The sequence below is a fragment of the Xiphophorus hellerii genome, chromosome 6, assembly GCF_003331165.1.
Source record: "Xiphophorus hellerii strain 12219 chromosome 6, Xiphophorus_hellerii-4.1, whole genome shotgun sequence".
NCBI classification, from domain to species: Eukaryota; Metazoa; Chordata; class Actinopteri; order Cyprinodontiformes; family Poeciliidae; genus Xiphophorus; species Xiphophorus hellerii.
In genome coordinates this window covers 16,797,089-16,817,300 of record NC_045677.1, presented here as the reverse complement: position 1 = coordinate 16,817,300, position 20,212 = coordinate 16,797,089, and the positions used below count along the sequence as shown (strand labels likewise).

At 36.8% G+C, this 20,212-nt stretch overlaps 1 protein-coding gene across 2 annotated transcripts in view; it reads right to left on the bottom strand.

The window, feature by feature from the left end:
- LOC116721930 (phosphatase and actin regulator 1-like) overlaps positions 1-20,212 on the bottom strand; it is a 47,676-nt gene that overhangs the window by 18,545 nt on the left and 8,919 nt on the right. Inside the window, exons 1-2 of one of the 2 annotated variants that reach the window (XM_032565964.1) lie at positions 8,604-9,192; positions 5,670-5,834 (exon numbers count right to left, since the gene is read on the bottom strand). In XM_032565964.1, the coding sequence (XP_032421855.1) occupies positions 5,670-5,834; positions 8,604-8,904 (466 nt within the window). In that variant the 5' untranslated portion in view covers positions 8,905-9,192. Of the gene's footprint in view, positions 1-5,669; positions 5,835-8,603; positions 9,193-20,212 lie in introns of those variants that run through there. The other variant, XM_032565965.1, reaches the window with a different exon arrangement.

Here is a 20,212-nt window from a genome sequence, read left to right as displayed (position 1 = left end):
AAATTGGTACTGGTAGGGCAAAGCACAAAAACTGGAGACAAGCCACAAAATTCTGATCTCTGCTTTGCTTCTATTTTTAGGTTTTAGAAAATGCAGCACTTGTCCTCTTGGCTACCTAAGGTGATTATATCCAAATCTATCCCTGCATAGGAATCAGGTAAGAATGAGAAATGAGGATGTGCAACAACACTGCCCATAGAGGACGCCCACCAGGCTTCTGTACTTTGGCTTCTGCTTAGGAGAAGGATCACAGCTTCCGCCATCTGTGCTTTTGATTCAAGAGTCCTAACTCTGCCTGATATTTTTTGGCAATGGCATTGTGTTCGACGGCAAGTTGCACTACTGAGCTGATTTGTGACAATAACGGCACCCTGACCATCTCTGCGTTTTGTCACTGCACAACAGACTTGAGGGCAAAAGCTCCAGAAGAAATTCAAAAATACAAAAGTCTGACAGACAAAGTTGCAAGACAATAATTCGGATAACACTGAGGCTCAAATGATCCATAGTCTAGCATGTTACTAGTAAACAACATGTTGGGCTAGATTTTATACGTAGCTAAAACATGCCAAACATCACAATGTATGTAAACGCTTTCAAACGTAAGCCAGTCTGAGATCGGAGCCAATTGTGAAATTAGTTATTACATAACCGTCTAATCTTTCCCCATTTTTAAAAAGGAGACTGATCAGAATACCTTCAGTATGGTGCATAAAATAAAAAACCAGCCACTTCTGGAACCTGGTAACGTGGTTAATTGAAGTCTTTGAAATGCAAATAAATTGTGCCTTTTGCAGATGCTATTTTGAGCTTTTCCTGCAAGCAACCACATTAAAAATTGATTATGCCCCACATGAGGGAGCAAATTTAACATTAGGTCATGCATATCAAGGGGATAGTAAACAGAGCTATCAAAGAGTTGACCCAGAATCAACACAGCACAATTTTTAGACTAATTGTGCAAGCAGCAACTTCACCAGACTACTTTCCTCAAGCACTGCAGGAACTGCATGGAGAAAGGAATCATATCATATCCATGGTTTCAAGCTGTACTTCAATACAAATCAACAAATACTGACACTGACCATTATGGCAACAGGCAGGAAATTATTACAATTACTTAAATATTTTGGATATAATTACTAGGCACAGTGTGGTGAAATAAACAAGTAAGTGACGGTAAAGATGATATTAATTTGAATAAATAATGTATTTACAATTGATTATTATTTTATTTATTAGTATTTTTCAAAGTCACTCCACTGTACAACGGATTTTTCTGATATCCAATCTTACATTGAACTGAGGGCAGGAAAATGCAATCTGGCACTGAAATTGCACAAAATGAATTTAGAGTTTGACTTTCCTGATCTGTATGACTGCCGTCTAATTATGAAACCTACAAAAACATTGTCAGTAAGTAACCAAACAGGGAGAAATCCGGGGTAAATTGTCACTATTAAAAAGGCAGTTTAATCATCCATTCAAGGATTATTCTTCTTTTCCCATCCTAAATGGAAAACAATTATCCAAGGTTTGATGACATAACTGTGATGAGCAAGGGATGTGCACACTTATGCAATACCATTAACTCAAAAGCTTGAGTGAGAATATTAGGTCCTCAGATCTGAAAGACCAACCACGTGCAATCAGAAAATAAAAGAGACAATTGGTCAAATTGAAGCGGACCTGTCTAACACCACCTGAGCATGAAGAGAAAATAATTCTCTTTATCCCCTTAAAACGGTTTGCGTAATATACATTCATTATTAGATGAAAAGGTAGATTTTTATTTCAATATCATCAGGATGGTCTAGTAGAGAGCGTTCTACTCCAATTTCACAATCAGCCATAGCAATCTGTCTTTTCGTGAGCAAGACTGGTTTTTGCATTTTCTTGATTGCAGATTTTTTTTAAAAAATTTTATTTGGGGGCAAGGGGGGAATGACAGACTCCCTAAAAGAGATAAAATTCTCTTCCTCCTTTTCTGATGGATGTAGTAGTTTTGGATAAAAACATAAATTGATAACATTATCGTCACGCTGTATGCATTAATGAACACAATTGAAACTATATTTGTAATACCTCATAGGAAACCTTTTTTTCTTTACTGATAAACTGATATTTTTGATTTGCTGAATGGCATTAATATGAGAAATACATTTTTGTTGTTCTTTTTCCCCCCTCATTGTCCTTCAAATCCAGATGGTTTTCATATATTTTTTGTAGTATTTGGTAAATTCATCTTTTAAAGACAAATGACTTGGGTAATTATTTTGGGCATTCTTTAGCATATATAAACACTTGAACATGACCCATTCAGTCATCTGAACAGTGAGTTTCCATTCCCCCGTCCCCAAAAAAGTAACCTGCACTTAAGCTGTAAATAATTTCGATGTTAGATGGATACCGTGCCTCTAAAAGGTCTCGAGGTCAAAAGAAGCCTAGTCTATTTAATTTGTTCTAGGAGAAAGAAATAGACACTTACTTACTCTGCTTACAGCATAATAAATGCAGCCACAATATCCAACCTCCTCCTCTATTGATTTCAGTGCTGCACTTGGATTTTTAGAAGAAAAAAAGGCAAGGATATTCAACTGTGAAGTGACCCAGATAGTCAGAACATATTCTACCAACCCCGAGGCTCAGTAGCTCAAAGTGAGCGTTACAAAAACGGCATTAAAACTTTTATGGAGAATTTCATCAACAGGGAGCCAAAAGCGCTAATCTTGAGAAGTTTTGTCAAAACAAGATCTCTGCACCTACAGAAGTCCTGCCAAGCTTTTGATATGTATAATGAATAATCAGGTTGTACATACAAAATATGTACTTTATATTGAAATTTACTATTTAATCCAGTGAAACGTGGCCCTCGGAGAGACGCTGTTCATCTGCTAATGAGATTAAAAATATGACACAAAGATAACATCAGAGAAACCAGATGCCTGTTCTAATGAGTCCTTAGATCTATTACTGATACAAGCTTACTGTGAAAACTGTGCAAAGCGCTACGAGTCGAAATGATAATACAGTCCACCCATTCTCCACCTTTCCTGAGGTGAAGACTACAGTCACTCTGTGCTGGAATTCATCTACTTAATATCATGCCACATCTATAATCCTCTATAGAGATCAGCATCCAATTATCCATAACAACATCTGCATACACAGCGGCTGGTTTGCTCCCTGCTGAAGCAAGAATCGTTTATAAACAGTTACGTTTTGAGGGCAAATATGAAGACAAAAAACACTGACATCCGAAACATGAAAAATTACACATTGTTAATTTAAAAAGCAAACAGACCAAAAAGTTACCATCAGTACAAAGTAAGAGAATTAAGGTCTTAGTAGGCCCAAGACAAGTAAAACAAAATGGAAAGTTTAGTCAAATTTCTGGAACAGCACAGAACAAAGCAACATAATATTTCCCACATATCACTGACAGATAATTTAGGTTATGGTTTCAGAAGTTTTACAATCTTTAATCATTCCATTAGCAAAGCAGAAAGTATATTTAATAAAGTGCCAGAGCAAGTGATTGGATGATCGGAGCTATAGAGTAATGCCTTGCCCAGGGGCACATTGCCATGTGACCTGAGGAAGCAGGAAGGGAACCCTCAACTTCTGGATCACAACACAACTACCTTTTCCATTGAGGAACAGTTTTCCTCAGGAACCAACAATTGGTAAAATGCTATTGGTTACTATAAGGGATATTAATTCCATACTATACTATTGAAATTACATATTTTGGGTTTTTCTTTTTTTTTACTCAAGGTCATCATACTGTGAATCTCTTAGCAGCATTCTTGCGGAAAGATAGACATATTTCAATGTTCAATGAAAATCGAGGTCACCACTGCTACAGTTGCCAATATTTGGGCTTTTTTTTTTAAAACCAGTTCTTTTGTTTTGGTCCCTCATATTTTTCTATGTTCATCTTATGTCTCCCCTCTCCCCCATTTTCTTTTTCTCCTTCCTCTCTCTCATAATGGAGTGTCAGCCACTTGTTTTGTTTGCCGTCAGCTGTCGCCAAATAATTTTGGTGCCTCCATTGTTCACACTGAATCCTCTTTCAAAGCCAGTGATAACCTGCCATGTCTAACTGCACTGCCTCAAAGTAAAGTTTCCATGATGTTTTCAGTGATAAAGCACAGCAAAAGCAAGTAGCTCAGCCAGCTGCTTCAGCATTACTCAATCCTCCATGAAACATACAGGTCATTTTATTTTATGCATAAAGCTGACGTTTAAGGTGACCTATATTGCCTAATGTTCAAAACTAGTTAGTTCTGAGAAAGCAGCCGCTGTGCTCAGAGAATGTAATTTCTGTGAAAGTCTCAGGACAGTACCCAGAAAGTTCCAGGAATGCATAAGGTAAGTTCTGGGGAAATCTGTTTCATGCAATTTCTAACTTTTTTTTTTCTATAGATGCAAGAGCCAGCTTTGGTCGCTGCTTTTTGCAAGAGGCAAAAAAAAAAAAGTCACATTCCTTTTATTTGGGGTTATAAGAGTTTAGTTTCATGCTTCGGCCTAAAACGGATGTGACAGGGAATTGTCTCTCCAGAAACACAGACAGACTACAACAGCTGCCTGAGCTTTGGGAGCTACTTGGGAGACCACTTATCACTGAAAACATCATGGAAACTTTACTTTGAGGCAGTGCAGTTAGACGTGGCAGGTTATCACTGGCTTTGAAAGAGGATTCAGTGTGAACAATAGAGGCACCAAAATTATTTGGCAACGGCAGCATTATACAAACAAAACAAGTGGATGACAAAAGAATGAAAAGAGCCATTTCTCTCAGCTCCACTGTGCATTAACACCATGAATAAAAAGCATCTTTTGTTTCTTGGTTCTTGATTATTGTCCCTCACCACAAAAGGGAGATGCTGTTATCACAGGGCAAGCATAAATGCACCAATGAGGATTTACAGCAACTCCATCATTGTTCTATCAAGCAGGCTCTCTGGTGTAATACAGCAAAACCTCAAAACAGTCAAGCATCTAAAGCGGCAGAATGTTTTTGATCAGCTTTTTTGTACAGAGCTGAATGCCTGACAATTCAGAGAAAGAGAAGTTGGTCGATACATTGGGGTGTCTAGGGGTTAAGATAAACTAGAGAGAAATCTTTACTGAAAAAAAAAAAATAGAGTGAACCAAAAAGTCAAATCCGGCTCATGTTTGCTGGAAAGTGATGAAATCAAAATTAAAGCTGTTATCACAGAGAACAGGATCAAATTAGATTGAGGCTGAATCATTCAGCAAACTCACTCTGGGGAACCCTAAATTTCATATCCAGAATCAGAACAGCTTGTCCTGTTCAGCCTGGAATTAGAGTAATTGCTCAGAATCTGCAAAGGGGAGAATTTTGTGACCAGTCTGGGAAGTGCAGCCTCACAAACTGCCTCCAAGGTTCAAGCACAATGACAGAAGCTTTCAGGATGCGTCTGGCCATAAAAATAAACACAGCCACAAATGAGGCCACCGTGTCCTTCAATTGCGCTGCCTGGACAATCACCGAGTTTAAATATCTGAAAACATTTTAAAGAGCACATTTAAATAAAATCAAACAATGCCGTTATATCCATGCTTTGTTTTGTGTTTTTATTGTCTCTGTGCAATACAAAAAAACACATCGAATGAAATGAAGAAGAATACTAATATTTTACCTGCAGATGTCTGCTTGAACTTTTCACTCTTCTTCTTTCTCCACTTCCAGGGCTTGAGGAGTCTGCCAAGAGTCGCAAACTTGCTCCGGTGACGGATGGGCGGAGTGTGTGTGCCAGAAACCAGGGACTCGGAGCGCATGGCAGACAGCCGCTCTACTTCCTCAGCTGTAAATAAATGATTAAACAAATAAATAAATGAATAAATAAACAACAAGCTTATCTTCTGGTAAACCGTTGTGCACATTGAACCAGGAATTGGAAGAAGCAGACTCTTTCACTTTTTAAAAGGCCCTGGCGGTGGGAAACGTGTGCCGAGTGGCTTCCTGAAATCTGTAGTAACTTAATGAGACTGAACCAAGAGCATAAACAAACCTGCACGTCAGATATCATTATGCAGAACGTGCTCCGAGTACAAACAGTTTGAGGCTGCGCCCCATTCCGAGCAATTGATGTGTCACTCCAAAAAAAACCCACACTAAACAGACTGACAAGCAGCTCATTATGGAGGGAATTTTTCAGCTCTTCATGAGATATTCATGAAGCCCAGCCTTCTGACTTTAAAGTACTGTCTGACATCAAAAGCAATGAATGTACAGCATTTTGTACCAACGCAAACTGTTACACATAAATGTGATGCAACTGCAAAGAGCAACAAACCACCACACTAATGAGACAAAAAAATTTGGCCAGACCCAAAATGCTGAAAAAATGTGAGAGGTAAATGATAACACACAGCACCATGAAAAATGTTTTCAAATTTTGTCACATTACAACCTTATGATCCATGGTTTTTAATTTTTCTTATAAATACATGCCTCAAAACTCTGTTGGGCATTTGTTTCTTATAGATCGAGCTACAAGCCTTTTGGAGCAGCTAAAGACTGAAATGTTTGCTCACGATATCAAGCTCTGTCAAATTGCTGTAAGATGCCTGCCACTTAATTTGCAACTACTGCCACATAAATTCAATTGCATTTCGGTCTGGACTTTGACTGGGTTGTTCTTAGAAAAATATCTTTAGATCTAAGTATTTAGGCTTATTGTCCTGTTAGTTTCATCCTGGTCTCAAGTCTTTTGAAGCCTCTAATAAGTTTTCTAACAGGATTACCCAGCAGTTAAAAAGACCACCTCTGACCAGCATTACTGTCCCACCCCAAGAAAAGCAACCCTGCAGCAAATGACTGCCAGCATGCAACAATGCTTCATTTTTGTCTAATCTGAAGAATATGTTCTTCCACGTTTGGCATGTACACAAAAAATATTGGAGCAAACTTTAAACAGGACTTCTTTTGGATTTCTTGAAAGTAATAATAATTAAAAAATCCACCTGCTGCTCATCATTTTTCCAAAAACATCTGTTTGAACTCAAAGCGAGCTTTTACTGTGTGAACAGTTTCTCCCACCTGAGTAGCAAACTTTATTTAAATCAGAAAAATGTATTTCACTAAATCCAAAGAGTAAATGTGATTGTAATTGGGCATTTTCTCTTGTATGGTATAAATCAGCTCAAACTCAATCGACTAATGGAGATTAATATCTTTTTTTTGTTTGTTTGTTTGTTTGTTTGTTTTACACAAATTAACCTTAACAACCTTAAAGTCAGACACTGCCAATCATTTATTTTTATACTGGGAAATAATTGGGTTGCTGAATAGATTGATTAACTAACTGGATTTATTTTTTATGTAGGTATGATTTTTAGATGTATTCATAACAAAATATCAATGTCCTAAAAAATTGGAGCAATAAAAAGGTTAAGAGTTAGTCCTCTGTTTATAAAAGATGACCTCTAGCAAGATCAGATTTCATCCATGACATTCTTTCAGTTAATCTTGACATAAAAGAATATGTTTCTTTCCAGCCTCATCCCTCAGGAAAAGGGATGGCTGGATAAATAATCTGACAGTAATGCAGTGTACACATATCTCCAACAGACTGATACTGAGTGCAATCTCACTTGTTTGCTGATCTATAAATAACTTCACAATGGGTGCTGATTTTTAAAATGTTCTTCATTAGATGTCTAGAGACAGATAACAACTTGAAGCAGAGTGACTTTAAATACCCACATGATGGTATGCCATTTTTTCTTTTCTTTTTTTTTAGAAACTTTACTAAAGTCCAAGTGATGGCTTGGTACATCAAACACCTTCAAAGGCTTCATCACTGTAATATGAATGACACTTTGGGTGCAAGAGTAGGTTTGAAATGAGTTCAAAGGGATTAAGATTAAATATATTCTCCACCCAAGAGGTCTTCAAATAAACAAACTGGAGCATTTTCAAGCAGGAAACACATGACCACACGTTGAGCGGTCATTGTGATGATGCAACGTTCTACAATCTGTTCAAGATCCTGGCAGATGAGACAGAGAATCTGCAAAATGAAAGGAGACTGAGGAAAAATGTACAATTTATCTCTTAGTAATGTGGTTAAAGTGCCGAGGTTCCTTCAAGACAGGCGATCACTGACCCCAGCATTTTCTCCCACTTTGTCTTCATCAAGATCCACACTACACACTTCCCCTGTTGCAGTCCTACAATGTGTCTACTTTTAATTAAAAACACTTGTTTGCCTACCAAGATGGCTGAGTGATGATGTAATGACTTTGAATTAGGAAATGCTTGAAGCAAACAGGCTGTAAAAGCTGCATGGCCTCTATGGAGTAAAACAGGGGAGGGGAAACTATTGAAATATTTCAAATTACTTCATCTGAAAGTCTATTTTTGTTGGAAAGCAAAGCAGTCGTGAAGTTGTCCTCTACTCAGACAAATTCTATTCACTTTAATGACATTATTAGAAATCGAGCCACTCTAAATAAAGCAATGAACTGTTTGAGAGAGACCTATCTGCCCATCAAACGCCCCTATAGAGCCTTGAGGTGCAGTCACACCGCAGGGCTTGCTAAGGGCGAAGCCCCACAAGCCTACTCACCGTCCTGCGTGTTATTTCCACGGCTGCAGTTGCTGCAAATGTGCTTGATTTCCTTCCCGATCTGACAGTGGATGGTGAAAGGCATGTTGTTATTGTGGTGGTGGTGGTTCTGCTGCTGGTGCGGATTCTGGCCGCGGTCCTTCTTGTTACTCAGAGACATTATTTTGACCAGGCTGAACGCCTTTTTCTTAGGTTTCTCCACCACCACGGGCGTGTTTTCTCGGTACCCCGTGGGAAGCCAGGCGCCGTGCATGATGGTAAACGCGGGATCCACCGCCGCGTAATTTGCCGTCTTAAACATACGGACGAGGGGAAAAAAAATCGGAGCGATGTTACTACGATGCGGGGATTCAGTTTAAAGGGCCATCTTTCGAGTCCAACCTGACCTACTCCGTGGATCCCGAGTCGATCGCTCTTCGGTAATTCCACACCTTTTTACCTGAGATCCGTATTGTGCTCTGGGGTAGATTCTGTTGCGCAAAGTCGCAGCTGCTGGCAGATCCAAGAGAGCTAATAATAAGAGAGTCTGAGTAGTGAATGGCAGTGACTATCTCTCCCTCCTTGTGCTGTGGACTGCAGTAGGTTGTGGCTAATCCACGATTAACGGATGTGAGCACTGGCTGCAGCTGATTGGCTGCGCAGTGCGCTCCTGTAACAACCCTGTGTGAACGGAGCAAAAGTTGGTTGTTCTCCATCTACTGTACAGGTTGCCAAGCTGCACTATCCTGCATATTGTGATCATTCTTCTGTTATGTTTAATCAGCACTAAGATTATTCTCAATTAACAAAACGTCAGCACAACAAATTACAGCGATCACCACATTCAGGAGACCACATGAACAAGCCTAATTCTGACACTCATTGATTTGCATAAATCAGCACAGACAAAAACAAACAAAAAATAAATAAAAATTGGAGAAATTGTTTTTTTTTTTAAACATAGAAATAAACAAATATAATAACTTAAGCAATTTAAAACGAATGCTTTGTATGCATGGCAAAATCTTCCTTTTCTGCTTAATTGCCTGTTATGTCTCATTTTGTTGTTATTTGTAATATATATTTTTTTTATTCCCTGCTGCATTGTTGCATTTTCCTTCACAATAAATACAAATCATTGTAACAGTTCAAATGTCATTTAACCCTTTCTCATCCATCTCATCCTGTAACCACACATTTTGCCTCAACCTCCTTCCATTTTACTCTCATAGAAAATCTGTTTGTACTATGTACTCAACCATTTTGTATAGTTTTGTATTTCTGAGTGGTATGGATGCACAGTACAGTATTATAACATCAGCATGTGGATATTGTATTGTTTGATATGGTGATATCGCTTATGATTAACCCACATCTCGTTCTCTTCCTTCTTTTATTTCCGACATCACATTATCTCCACCACTGTCCCTGAGCTTTTCGATCTTGCTCAAAAAGATCTTGATCAGTGGTAAAGGACCATCTAGGTACTTCACAACACATTATTGAAAAGCAGAGTTTGAATGTATTCCACCTGAAATTCCTTATACTGTCAAATATCGCATTCAAGCAAAGTTCCAATATTGCACACATTGATGCTGTATATATATATTTTTTATTTGAGTCACATTACCAAATTTCCTTGCAGCAAACTATGACAATCCACCTTGAGGATGGCAAACATTCTTGACTGCCCTTGTGTATAAAATCTACAAAGGGCTGTTGGTGTTGAAACCAAAATGACAAAGAAATGAACTAAAGAGGTAAAATTACCATCAATGGTTGCATTTTCTCTTAGCAATAAACAAACAGCTCCAAAACACATTATTGAAAAGCAGAGTTTGAATGTATTCCACCTGAATACATTCAGGTGGAATGTATTCAGTAGAATACATACTACTACATACTACTATGTACTACTATGACACTGACTGTCATTCTATATTTTGGTGTATAATTATTTAATCACAGCATACTGCTGATATAGAAATATGGAAAGCGAATGGAGAATCTCATCACTAGATTCAATAAATCCTGCGGGAGCATGATCCAATGAGAACCATCAAGTAATTTAAGAATTAAGGTGATGAGATGGTTATTTTATTTGAACTGCTTTTATTTACACCCATGCTTGTTTTACATCTGCTGCATGATGTTCCATGATCTGAGTATCTAAAACTTACTGTATATGCGGAGCCATTCTAAAGGCAAAATGTATAAATGAAATAATTAAAGGCTCATAAGAAACAATAGCACTAACATTTCGAATGGGAAATTACTAATCTTAAAATAATAGACCCCTCACTAAAAAGACTTTGAATAATATCATTCTTCAAAAATTTCAAATACCCACTAATTTGATTCCAAAAGCGTTTGGTGTAAATTCTTGTGATCCTTGCAAATATTAACGGTCCATTAATGACCCATTAACAATGCAAAAGACATGGGACCCCCAGGGCACATCCAAGCACATTTCCTGTAGAGCAGTGACTGATAATGGACTGAGGGCTGAGATGGGATTGTTGTGGGGGAGGAGGGAGTGTCTTTGATGTTGCCACAATGAGCCCCAGCTTATTCCAGTGGCATCAAAGCTCTCTCTGAAATGAGGTGGAGGCACACACATCTACTCCTATCACATTGCAATGCAGTGCTTGCATTGACTTGCCGTCAGTTGCCTACTTTATGACAAAAAAGGTGCTATGTTGTATCTTGCTACACTTTTAAACTCAGAAATTTGTGAAAAAGGGAGGTTCTTCTAAGCCAGAGCTCATTTGTAAACTATTTGAGAAGGTTACGAAATTGATTTAATGTGTATTCTTTTGACCAGAATGACGAAAATGCTTTTCCATCTATTCCTTGTCTATATCTGCGTGTTCTTGCAGGGCCGCAAGGAGGTTGGTTGTTGTTGCCAGTGATCACTCGGCAAAGAAGCAGGGTACACTCTGGACATGTTTCCAGTCTATCACAACATAGGGACACACAGGACAAACAACCAGGCTAGTGCAACATACAGTAGTAGTCAGTGTAGAGTAAGGGCAATTTAGAGTATTCAATTTAGGTTTAATTAACCTAAAGCTTTGTTTTTGGACTCTGGCAGGAAGCAGGAATAGCCTGAAAGAACCCACACATTTACAGGGAGTACATGCAAACTCCAAGGCTTCATACAGACTGTTGTAGTTCTATCATTTTTATCTCTGTATACAACCCAGGTCTGTTTGCCAGTTTCAGGACCCTACCAGAACGCTTCAGTGTTGTTATCTTGAGAAATAATGAGATTTGGTTAAGAGATTTGACTAAAAATAGCCAAATGTTTCAAGCCATACAAGTCATACAAATGCAACAGATACAGAGTGGCATTCAACATCCAGCGCTGGGCGTCACTTAGCACACCTTAGGGGTAACACCAAGTGAGGCAAAGATTGTAGCGTGAGTTTAGCTTTTATTCTTCTATGTAATCTGTACCCTCCCTAAAGGGTAGTCTAATCAGTTTCAGTATGTTTATGTATGACTGGCGACAGTTGCACACAAACATGGTTGTGTTAGCTGTAGCAGTGTGCGTGTAAGCAGATAAAAGAGAGAGAGGAAAACACAGAATCCATAACAAGACTAAGATTCAAACCCAAGAACCTCTTCCTGTAAAGTACCAGTGATACCAACTGTTCCATTAAGCTGCAAATGCCTTGGTCAGGAACAGTCACATTATGTATTTACTGTATATATTTTGTCTTGTTTCTACTTCTTATTATGGTATGCTTATTTACATTTCTCACTTGTTTAAATCGAAGCAATTAGAAATTGACCCCATTTAAAAGTATGTGCACATTACTTCTGCAAGGAGTTACTGACTTTTACTTCTTTTTAAGCATTATGTATAATCTTTGCATAGTGTAGCTGGTGTTTAGGATTTCTCGCTTTATCAGATAAATCTTAGAAAAGCAGATAAAAGGGGGCCATCTGTTAGCTGTAAACCGTAATGATAGTATACAGCACTATCCTTATGTCAGCACTGTGTCAGCCAGCCCTAACCACTGCTCCAGCACATCGGTCAGATTTAATCAGCCTTTCTCACCTGACGTCCAGAAGGATATGTCTGCTTTACTGTAAATATATATATATGTAATATATATGTAAATATTGCTATATTCCCCCCTCCATTTAGCCTGTTTGCTACTGGAGTGCCAGAGGTTCAAAGATCAAAAGACACAGGAGGGAAAATCTCTTAAAATATACTATTGCTTTTTAAAGATTGTGTTACTTCTCGTTGCCTGGTTCCTTCAAACTCGTATGATTTTAGGAGCATGGCTTTCCCCAAATGTTTAAAGGAAACATCCACCTAACAACTTCAACTGTCCATTTAGTGAACCACAGTAAATAAGGTGATTGCAACAGAATGTCGGCCAACTTCCTGTCCAACACTTTGGAGGACTTTCATAACAGCTTAAAAATCAAACACTGGTGCCAGCAACACTTAGGGTTTATTTTGTGTTTAAGCTGTCATAAACTGTGGCAATTAACGACAAAGAAATAAGATGGAACTATTTTCAAATTATCAGTCACCTACAGTACAGACCAAAAGTTTGGACACACAGTTGTGTCCAAACTTTTGGTCTGTACTGTATTTCAAATCATTGTGAGTAAACAAAAGATAAAGACAATCTGGTTGTCATTTAAAAGCCCAGAAATATTAATGTGATCCAACCCTACACAATGTCAGGTTAGTCTCTGTTACTGATATTGACATTTTTCCTGCAGGTAGTGTTTTTTATATATATTTTTGTACATCACCGAGTCAGTGGTGATCTAGAGCTAGGTCTAAGCCTGCTGATAATACTTTTTGCTGAAGTTCCTTGGATAAAAAAATAAATAAATTCTTATTTTCTCTGAGGTGAACTGGTTACATAGATTGCTTGTTGTTCAAAATGGGCCTTAGGTATGTTAGGTTAGGTTGGTGAGAAATTGCCACCACCTTATTCCAAAAAGTCTCATAAAATAACTGGAAGCTTGCCATGTCACTGGACTCTCTTTGTTAACACATCACTGATCAGATACATAACAGTCAAATACTTAACTTCAAGTGTACTTTTAGTCTTCCAGGAAGCCTCTAAGAAGTTGCAGCTAATCCTACTTGACCTGCATAAGGATTTTCGGTGTTGTTTTACAATGTATTTTACTTGAAGGACAGATTCTAGATTTAACTGGTTTCCATGGCTGTGATGCAGGTTTTGGGTGAAACAATCTTACAACTTCCGACAGAGCAGCCTGTCACTATAAATCTGCTGTACCCATTCGCCATGCTATCTCTCTGTCTCTTCCCATCTGTCATTTGCTCTCTGCGTTATTCTCTGTCTAACTCAATGTAAGAATATAACACAATTCTATGACAAAGTCTAAATGACATAAGATAAAAAGATATTGAATATAGATTTATCTTCAGAATATGACTATTTTCACAGCCTTTTGATGATGGTTTTGTCTCCACCTTCTGCGATGTCAGCTTCAGTTTGTCAGACAGTAGATTTATATTATGTGAAGCAGATGGAAATGCTTGCAAAAATCTGGACATTTTTATTCAGACGAGAAGCTAAACAGAACAAGTAGAGCAGAAATGACAAATAACTGGGAGATAAAATGTATCTGCTTTTTTATCTGCACAACATCTCTCTCTCTTGACATTATTAGTCACCGTGAATATTATTCAGCTCAACCACTGACACCAACAGAAAAATACAAAAATGCTGTTGCTAACTGTTAGGGACTGTGCTTAGCTGTTTGACTATTACTTCCCAGTGGAATAAGCAGAAGGATGTTAATTTTTCAGTACTGTTATCATTTAGAGCTTTAGTCTTTCTGTTTTAGTCTATCTAAATATGAATGTGACTTTCTAAATTTTAATATAAATACAAGCAACTTTTCATTTTTGTGTACAAGTCCATTGAAATTGTATATAGTTCAGTGAAAGACTTTTAAGTGATTGTGAGGAATAATAAACTAAAAAAAACTATATTCATTAATAATAAAGTTGATTAAATAATAAATATCTCATTAATATTCTGTGCTACAGTTATTCTGCTACAAACAGTTAAAAGCACAGAAAATGTGAAATGATGCTCACTGCGGTGCTGCTCAGCATATGGATCTGACTGTTAAGATGTCGCCCTCTAGTGGCTATAGTTGATAATGTTGTAGGAAATACAGTTGACGTTAATTTGGAAGTTTTAAAATGTTAGAAATCCTAATTTGGGGACAGACATTCCGTGCTTTACAAAACATAAAAAATGCAGAAACTGCTGAGAAATTTTTAATCAGTTTTGCAGGTTCAAATTGTTGGTCTGACACTCATACCCTATGTTTTGTACACAATTTTCCCTAAATAAGTGTGGTTTTAACAAATCCCTTTGTTAATCACTCAACTGAGCCCTGAATGTTGTTTTTGTACCCACATAAGTTCTTATTTAGAAGAATAGAAAAACTGAAAAGAAAACAACAAAAAAAGAAAAATCGGAGAAAATGGAATTGAAAATCTGTTCTATTTTAAATTACTTAGAAAAATCAGAAGACAAATTTACACTCAGGAAAAAAAAGTTAAACATTAAAATGAACATTTCTGTCCATAAATAAATAAATGACTAAATAACTGTATTTAGTCATTCATTCAAAAGAAGGAACAAACTCAGTGAGTAGTTTTCCTTTCGGCCGACTCTGAATGATAAAACTAATGAATTAATTCGAATTAATTTGAATAATTTCAAAATGTTCCTGAGTAAGCTAACAGAAAAAATCATTTACTACAATAAATAATATGGCAGGTATCTAAGTAGTCATATTCTGTCCATCACAGCTTTAGGTTCATAAACAATATGTTTTTAACAATCTCAGCAACATTATTTGTGGAATATAAGATTATATAAGTTCAAATTAATATCACTATGTAAACTTTCCTCAAATGTCTTGGAGAGGGGGAAATGTCTGCAAAAAGGTAATTTAGAGTTCATATGACTACACGACACTACAGTTAAAAAGAGAAAAGCTTGATTATGATAATAAAAATAAGCCTTCTTAAAAAGAAGGAAGAACATTAAACTGCATTCTACAGTAAAGATTTGCACTAGAATAAGCAAAAAAATAAATAAATAAAAAAAGTGAAATTGTGTTTTACTCTCTAAACAACAACATCCAGTTTTCCCTGAAATGATCAGGTTTTTGTTTGTGGAAAGGTTTTTTCTTACCTACTCAATAAATTATACAGTCAATGCTAAACAACAGACACAACAAGACCCAAGTTGGTGAAAGCTGGAACCAGCTTTGCAGCGACTAAAATCTTTTGTGTGGTTTAGAAGGAACGGCAGTGCATTTTCCTCTCACAGGGAATATACAGTATTTTACTAACTCTGATGTCTTGAAAAACACAGAGGAGAAACCAAACTAAGAACTGTCCTCAAATGTAATGCTATTCCAGGGAAGACTTTGATACTTTCAAAAGTATATGCATCACCAGAAAGGTAAATGCCAAGTTTCAAAGCAACATCTGCAGGCAAAGAATATATTCTCAGGGGAGCTTCATACAACACAAAAAAAGCATAACACAGAATACATTTGTTTCAGGTCATACATCTTGTTAAAAGAATATGGTATAGTGCCTTCCTGAAGCATTCAGTATGCCTTAAACCAAAAGCTTCAGTCTCTTTTATTGAGGTTTTATGTGACAGCAAAACACACAGTTGTGCATAGTTGTGATATGGAAGGAAAATTATACATGGTTCATAAAACTTCGTTAAACAAAATCAAAAATGTGTAGTTTGTACTTATATTTAGCCCCATGTGGTCTGATACCCCTAAATAAAATTACGTAAGTGCTTCCAACTGTATAAGAAGGTCACTTAATTAGGAAACAGAGCCCACCTGTTTGTAATTTATTCTTAGTAAAATAAATCAAGTAGTGAAGATCTCATAGGCTTGTTAGAAAGTAATCAAACAGCCTCATGGAGACCAAGTAAGACAGCAGACAGGACTGGGATAAAGTTATTGAAAAGGTAAAGTCAGGGCTGGAGTAGAAAAGTAATTTTCCAAAGCTCAAACATCTCAGAGAGCACTGTTCGATTCATCATAAAGTAAAAACAATTATTACACAACTGTAACTGTACCAAGCTGCGACCATCTACTAAACTGGCAGACTGGGTGAATAGAAACCAGATAGGCAACCAAGAGAAGCCATGGTAACCCTGCAAAAAAAAAACCAAAAAAAAAAAAACCCCTCAACTTGAAGAATCTGTGATCAGGCTGATGATTCGTCATCTACTTCATAATTCTGACCTTCAGGAAAAACTGATGAGGATCAAACCATAACCAAGTCATTTCTTTGCAAGTTATATAGTCTGGAGAGAACAAATGTAACCTTTATGGCCTGCCTGGAGAGGGGTACATGCAGGAGAAAACAAACACTGCACATCACCCAGAACATGTCGTCATCAAAACTAAACATAGTAGTGACGGGGTCACGCTGTGGGGTTCATTTTAAGAAGGCACAGAAAAGCTGGTCAAAAGTAAGAGAAAAACTAAAAGAGCTAAAGACACTGCAATTCTGAAGAAATGTGGGAAAGTATTTCTGTAAGGAAATACATACCACACTTCAGATTGTGTGTGTAAGGAAATACATGCCACAATTTAGACTGTTATTTTGTAAAGAATAAAATTAAATCCAGGTGAGTTTTTCCATCCATCTCACAACTTATTAACAACAAGATTTTATGCTCTAATGTTTCAAAATGAGAAAAACGTATATCAGGTATGAATGCGTTTGTAAGGCCATGAATGTGGACAAGGTTTATCAAGTGTTAAAAACCAGATAATAAGTGAAGGAAAAAAATACAACTCAACGCACGCCTTTTTGTAATAAATGTGTGCAATGTCCAGATTGTTAAAAAAAGGCAGTGAGGTTCCTGCTGAGTGAAGTTCTGCAGCAAGTAGAAAGTGAAACTGCAACTCTTTGACACTCTACTGTACAGATGGCAGAGTGAATAAATCTCAACATGTGAAAGAAGGATTAGCTTAGAACCTCTCTCATGTGACGATAATACTCTAACTCATGTGACTTGTATGTTGTTCTGAAGAAAAGAAGAAAGCAATGTTAAGGTTTTGCTAATTACTTTATGAAAAGAAAAAAATATATACAATGTTGGTCCTTCCAAAACATGTTTTCCGTATCTAGGCTTTATGAATTATAAGAAATAAACTGCTAGTAAAACAACATAAAAATAAAACAAACTGTAAGAGCTTTAACAGCATTGTAAATGTGATACTGCCTGTTGTCTACTACTGGAAACTGCTTGATACGAAAAGCTAATAAAGAGGATAAAGAACCTACTGTTACTATAACTGCATGGGGATCTTAATGTTCCCACAAAATACATTTTACCGATCATTCATTAAAAAATTCTGGTGAAATGATTATGCAAGTCATGACTTATCAAGCTGTTTGAGATCTTTTTTTTTATAGTTATCTATTGACAATGGATAATGATGAAATTTAGGAAGATTGCAAAAAAAAAAAAAAAATTAAAATTAAGGATAATTTCCTACTACCATTATTTTTTTATTTCATTTAAATATTTTAGTAGTATTAAGAAATAAGTTATTTTTATCTGATTATTAAAAAGCTGGTCAGCTTTGTCTGTTTGTGTCTGTATATATAGGAGGAAGTGATATAAAAAAAACCTCCACTAGAGAGCAGTGTTGCCCCAAGGCTTGCATAAACTTCACAATCTACTCACAAGTTTATCTATAATGAATATAATCCATTTTCTAAGTTATTTTCAATTTTACAGGTTACCATTACTGAAATTCAAACAAGCAACCAATCTACCAAATTTGCTTATATGGCAGCTTTATGAAACAATTTCATATTGAAAACTATTAGGGATTAAAAACCAACTTTCAGGACTAAAGTCTTAGACTGTTAAATTTTTGATTTGATCTATAAATTAAAAGTATTTCTCTCATATTTTTGGTGTCCAATGTAAGGATACTTACAGCAGAGTATTTGTCATTTTAAATTCTAAGCCCATTTGGCTAAATTGGGGTAATTTAGACAGAGAGTTTCAGGAGAGGTGATTAAGAATCACAGGCACCAGCTTGACTCGGAAAGGAGGAAATTAACATCTCTGTTAGGAAAGCACAGTCTGTGCTGGTGTCATATAATGAAAGGTGCAGTGAAGTCGAAAGTGAACAATGCTTGCCTTCCTATTTCTCTGCAGCCACAGCCTTCTGAACAGGTTGCGTCCAGGCAACCAAATCTCGATGCAATCACACCACTTGACAGGAGGCAAGTGAAAATCAAAAGCCAAGAAATTGCGAAAAATGAAAGCAACCTCCTGCAAGCTCGGCCACATAGTTACACTGACAGGCAGAACTGCACCATTCCTCTGAGAGGGTCTCTATCTGCACAGATGCTTCTGTTTCTTTGACAGACATTTGAATTTTTTCTGCTCAATAAGCACCACACTGTTGGGAGGAACAAAATCTCAGAGAAGTTCAGGTTTCCCTTGACCTCATTTTGTTCTGCTGAAGTTAAAGTTAATATCGCTCTTTGTTTCAGGCACAGGTGACATTACATAATCTTTCTTCCTTCTATTTAGAAATGGCCTGTAGCTCCTACAATATATCTTCATAATTTCAGTTATTACAACATAATAATTTACACTGCAATACTTTCCTCCCACATCCATTAAGAAGATGCTTCCAACCTGATCTCCAAGTTCTAAAATTATATATATTTTAGAGCCTCGTTTCTGAAGGAAATAACTGAAATATATATATTTGTTTGCTGATCTATTATTGCTATTTTATTTTTTAATAAATGAGACAAACAGGAGTTGCTGCACTACTTTGAACAATTAAATATTGTGTAAGATTTTTAACTACAGTTGTTTAAAAAAGTGCTTCTCCCTTAAAAATTTCTTTCTTTTTTGGGGGGTGGAGGGGTTATACTCAGTTGTTTCAGGCCATCAAGCATATTTGAATAGATAACCTTAGTAAACACAAAAGGAAGTTTTCAAATGATTTCATGCATTATGGGGAAAAACTTTCCAAACCAATCAGGGCCTGTTTGAAAAGGCAATTGCCCCTAAACCTTCTAACTTGTTGCACTGCCCTTACCAGAAACAACAGCTGGCAATAAGAGTTTGTAGCGATGAGTCTTTAACATGATTGCTAAGAAATTTTGGCTCACACTTCTTTGCAGATGTGTTTTTATTCAGGCTTGCTAAAGGCTTTACAAGTATGAACGGCGTGAAATTAAATTCATATTAGAGTATCTGAATTGAATTTTTTTTCAGACTTTGTCTAAATTAGATGTTTTCAATTAACTAGCGGGCTAACTCTCGCTATTCTTGATCTTCCATTCATACATGTTTCACTGATGTTGTGAGGTTTATCTGCTTTAACTATTATGCCTATCACCACATGACATGAGGCTTCGGTTGGTTTGTCAATTACAATTTCTAAGGTATGAGCTACTTTTTTTCTGTGACCACAATTAATTTATCCTCCTGTAATAAAACTCCAGAGGCTTGGCAAACAACACTGTGCCAATATGGCCACAGATTACAAAAGGTTTAGTCAAAGTGTGACTTTCTAGG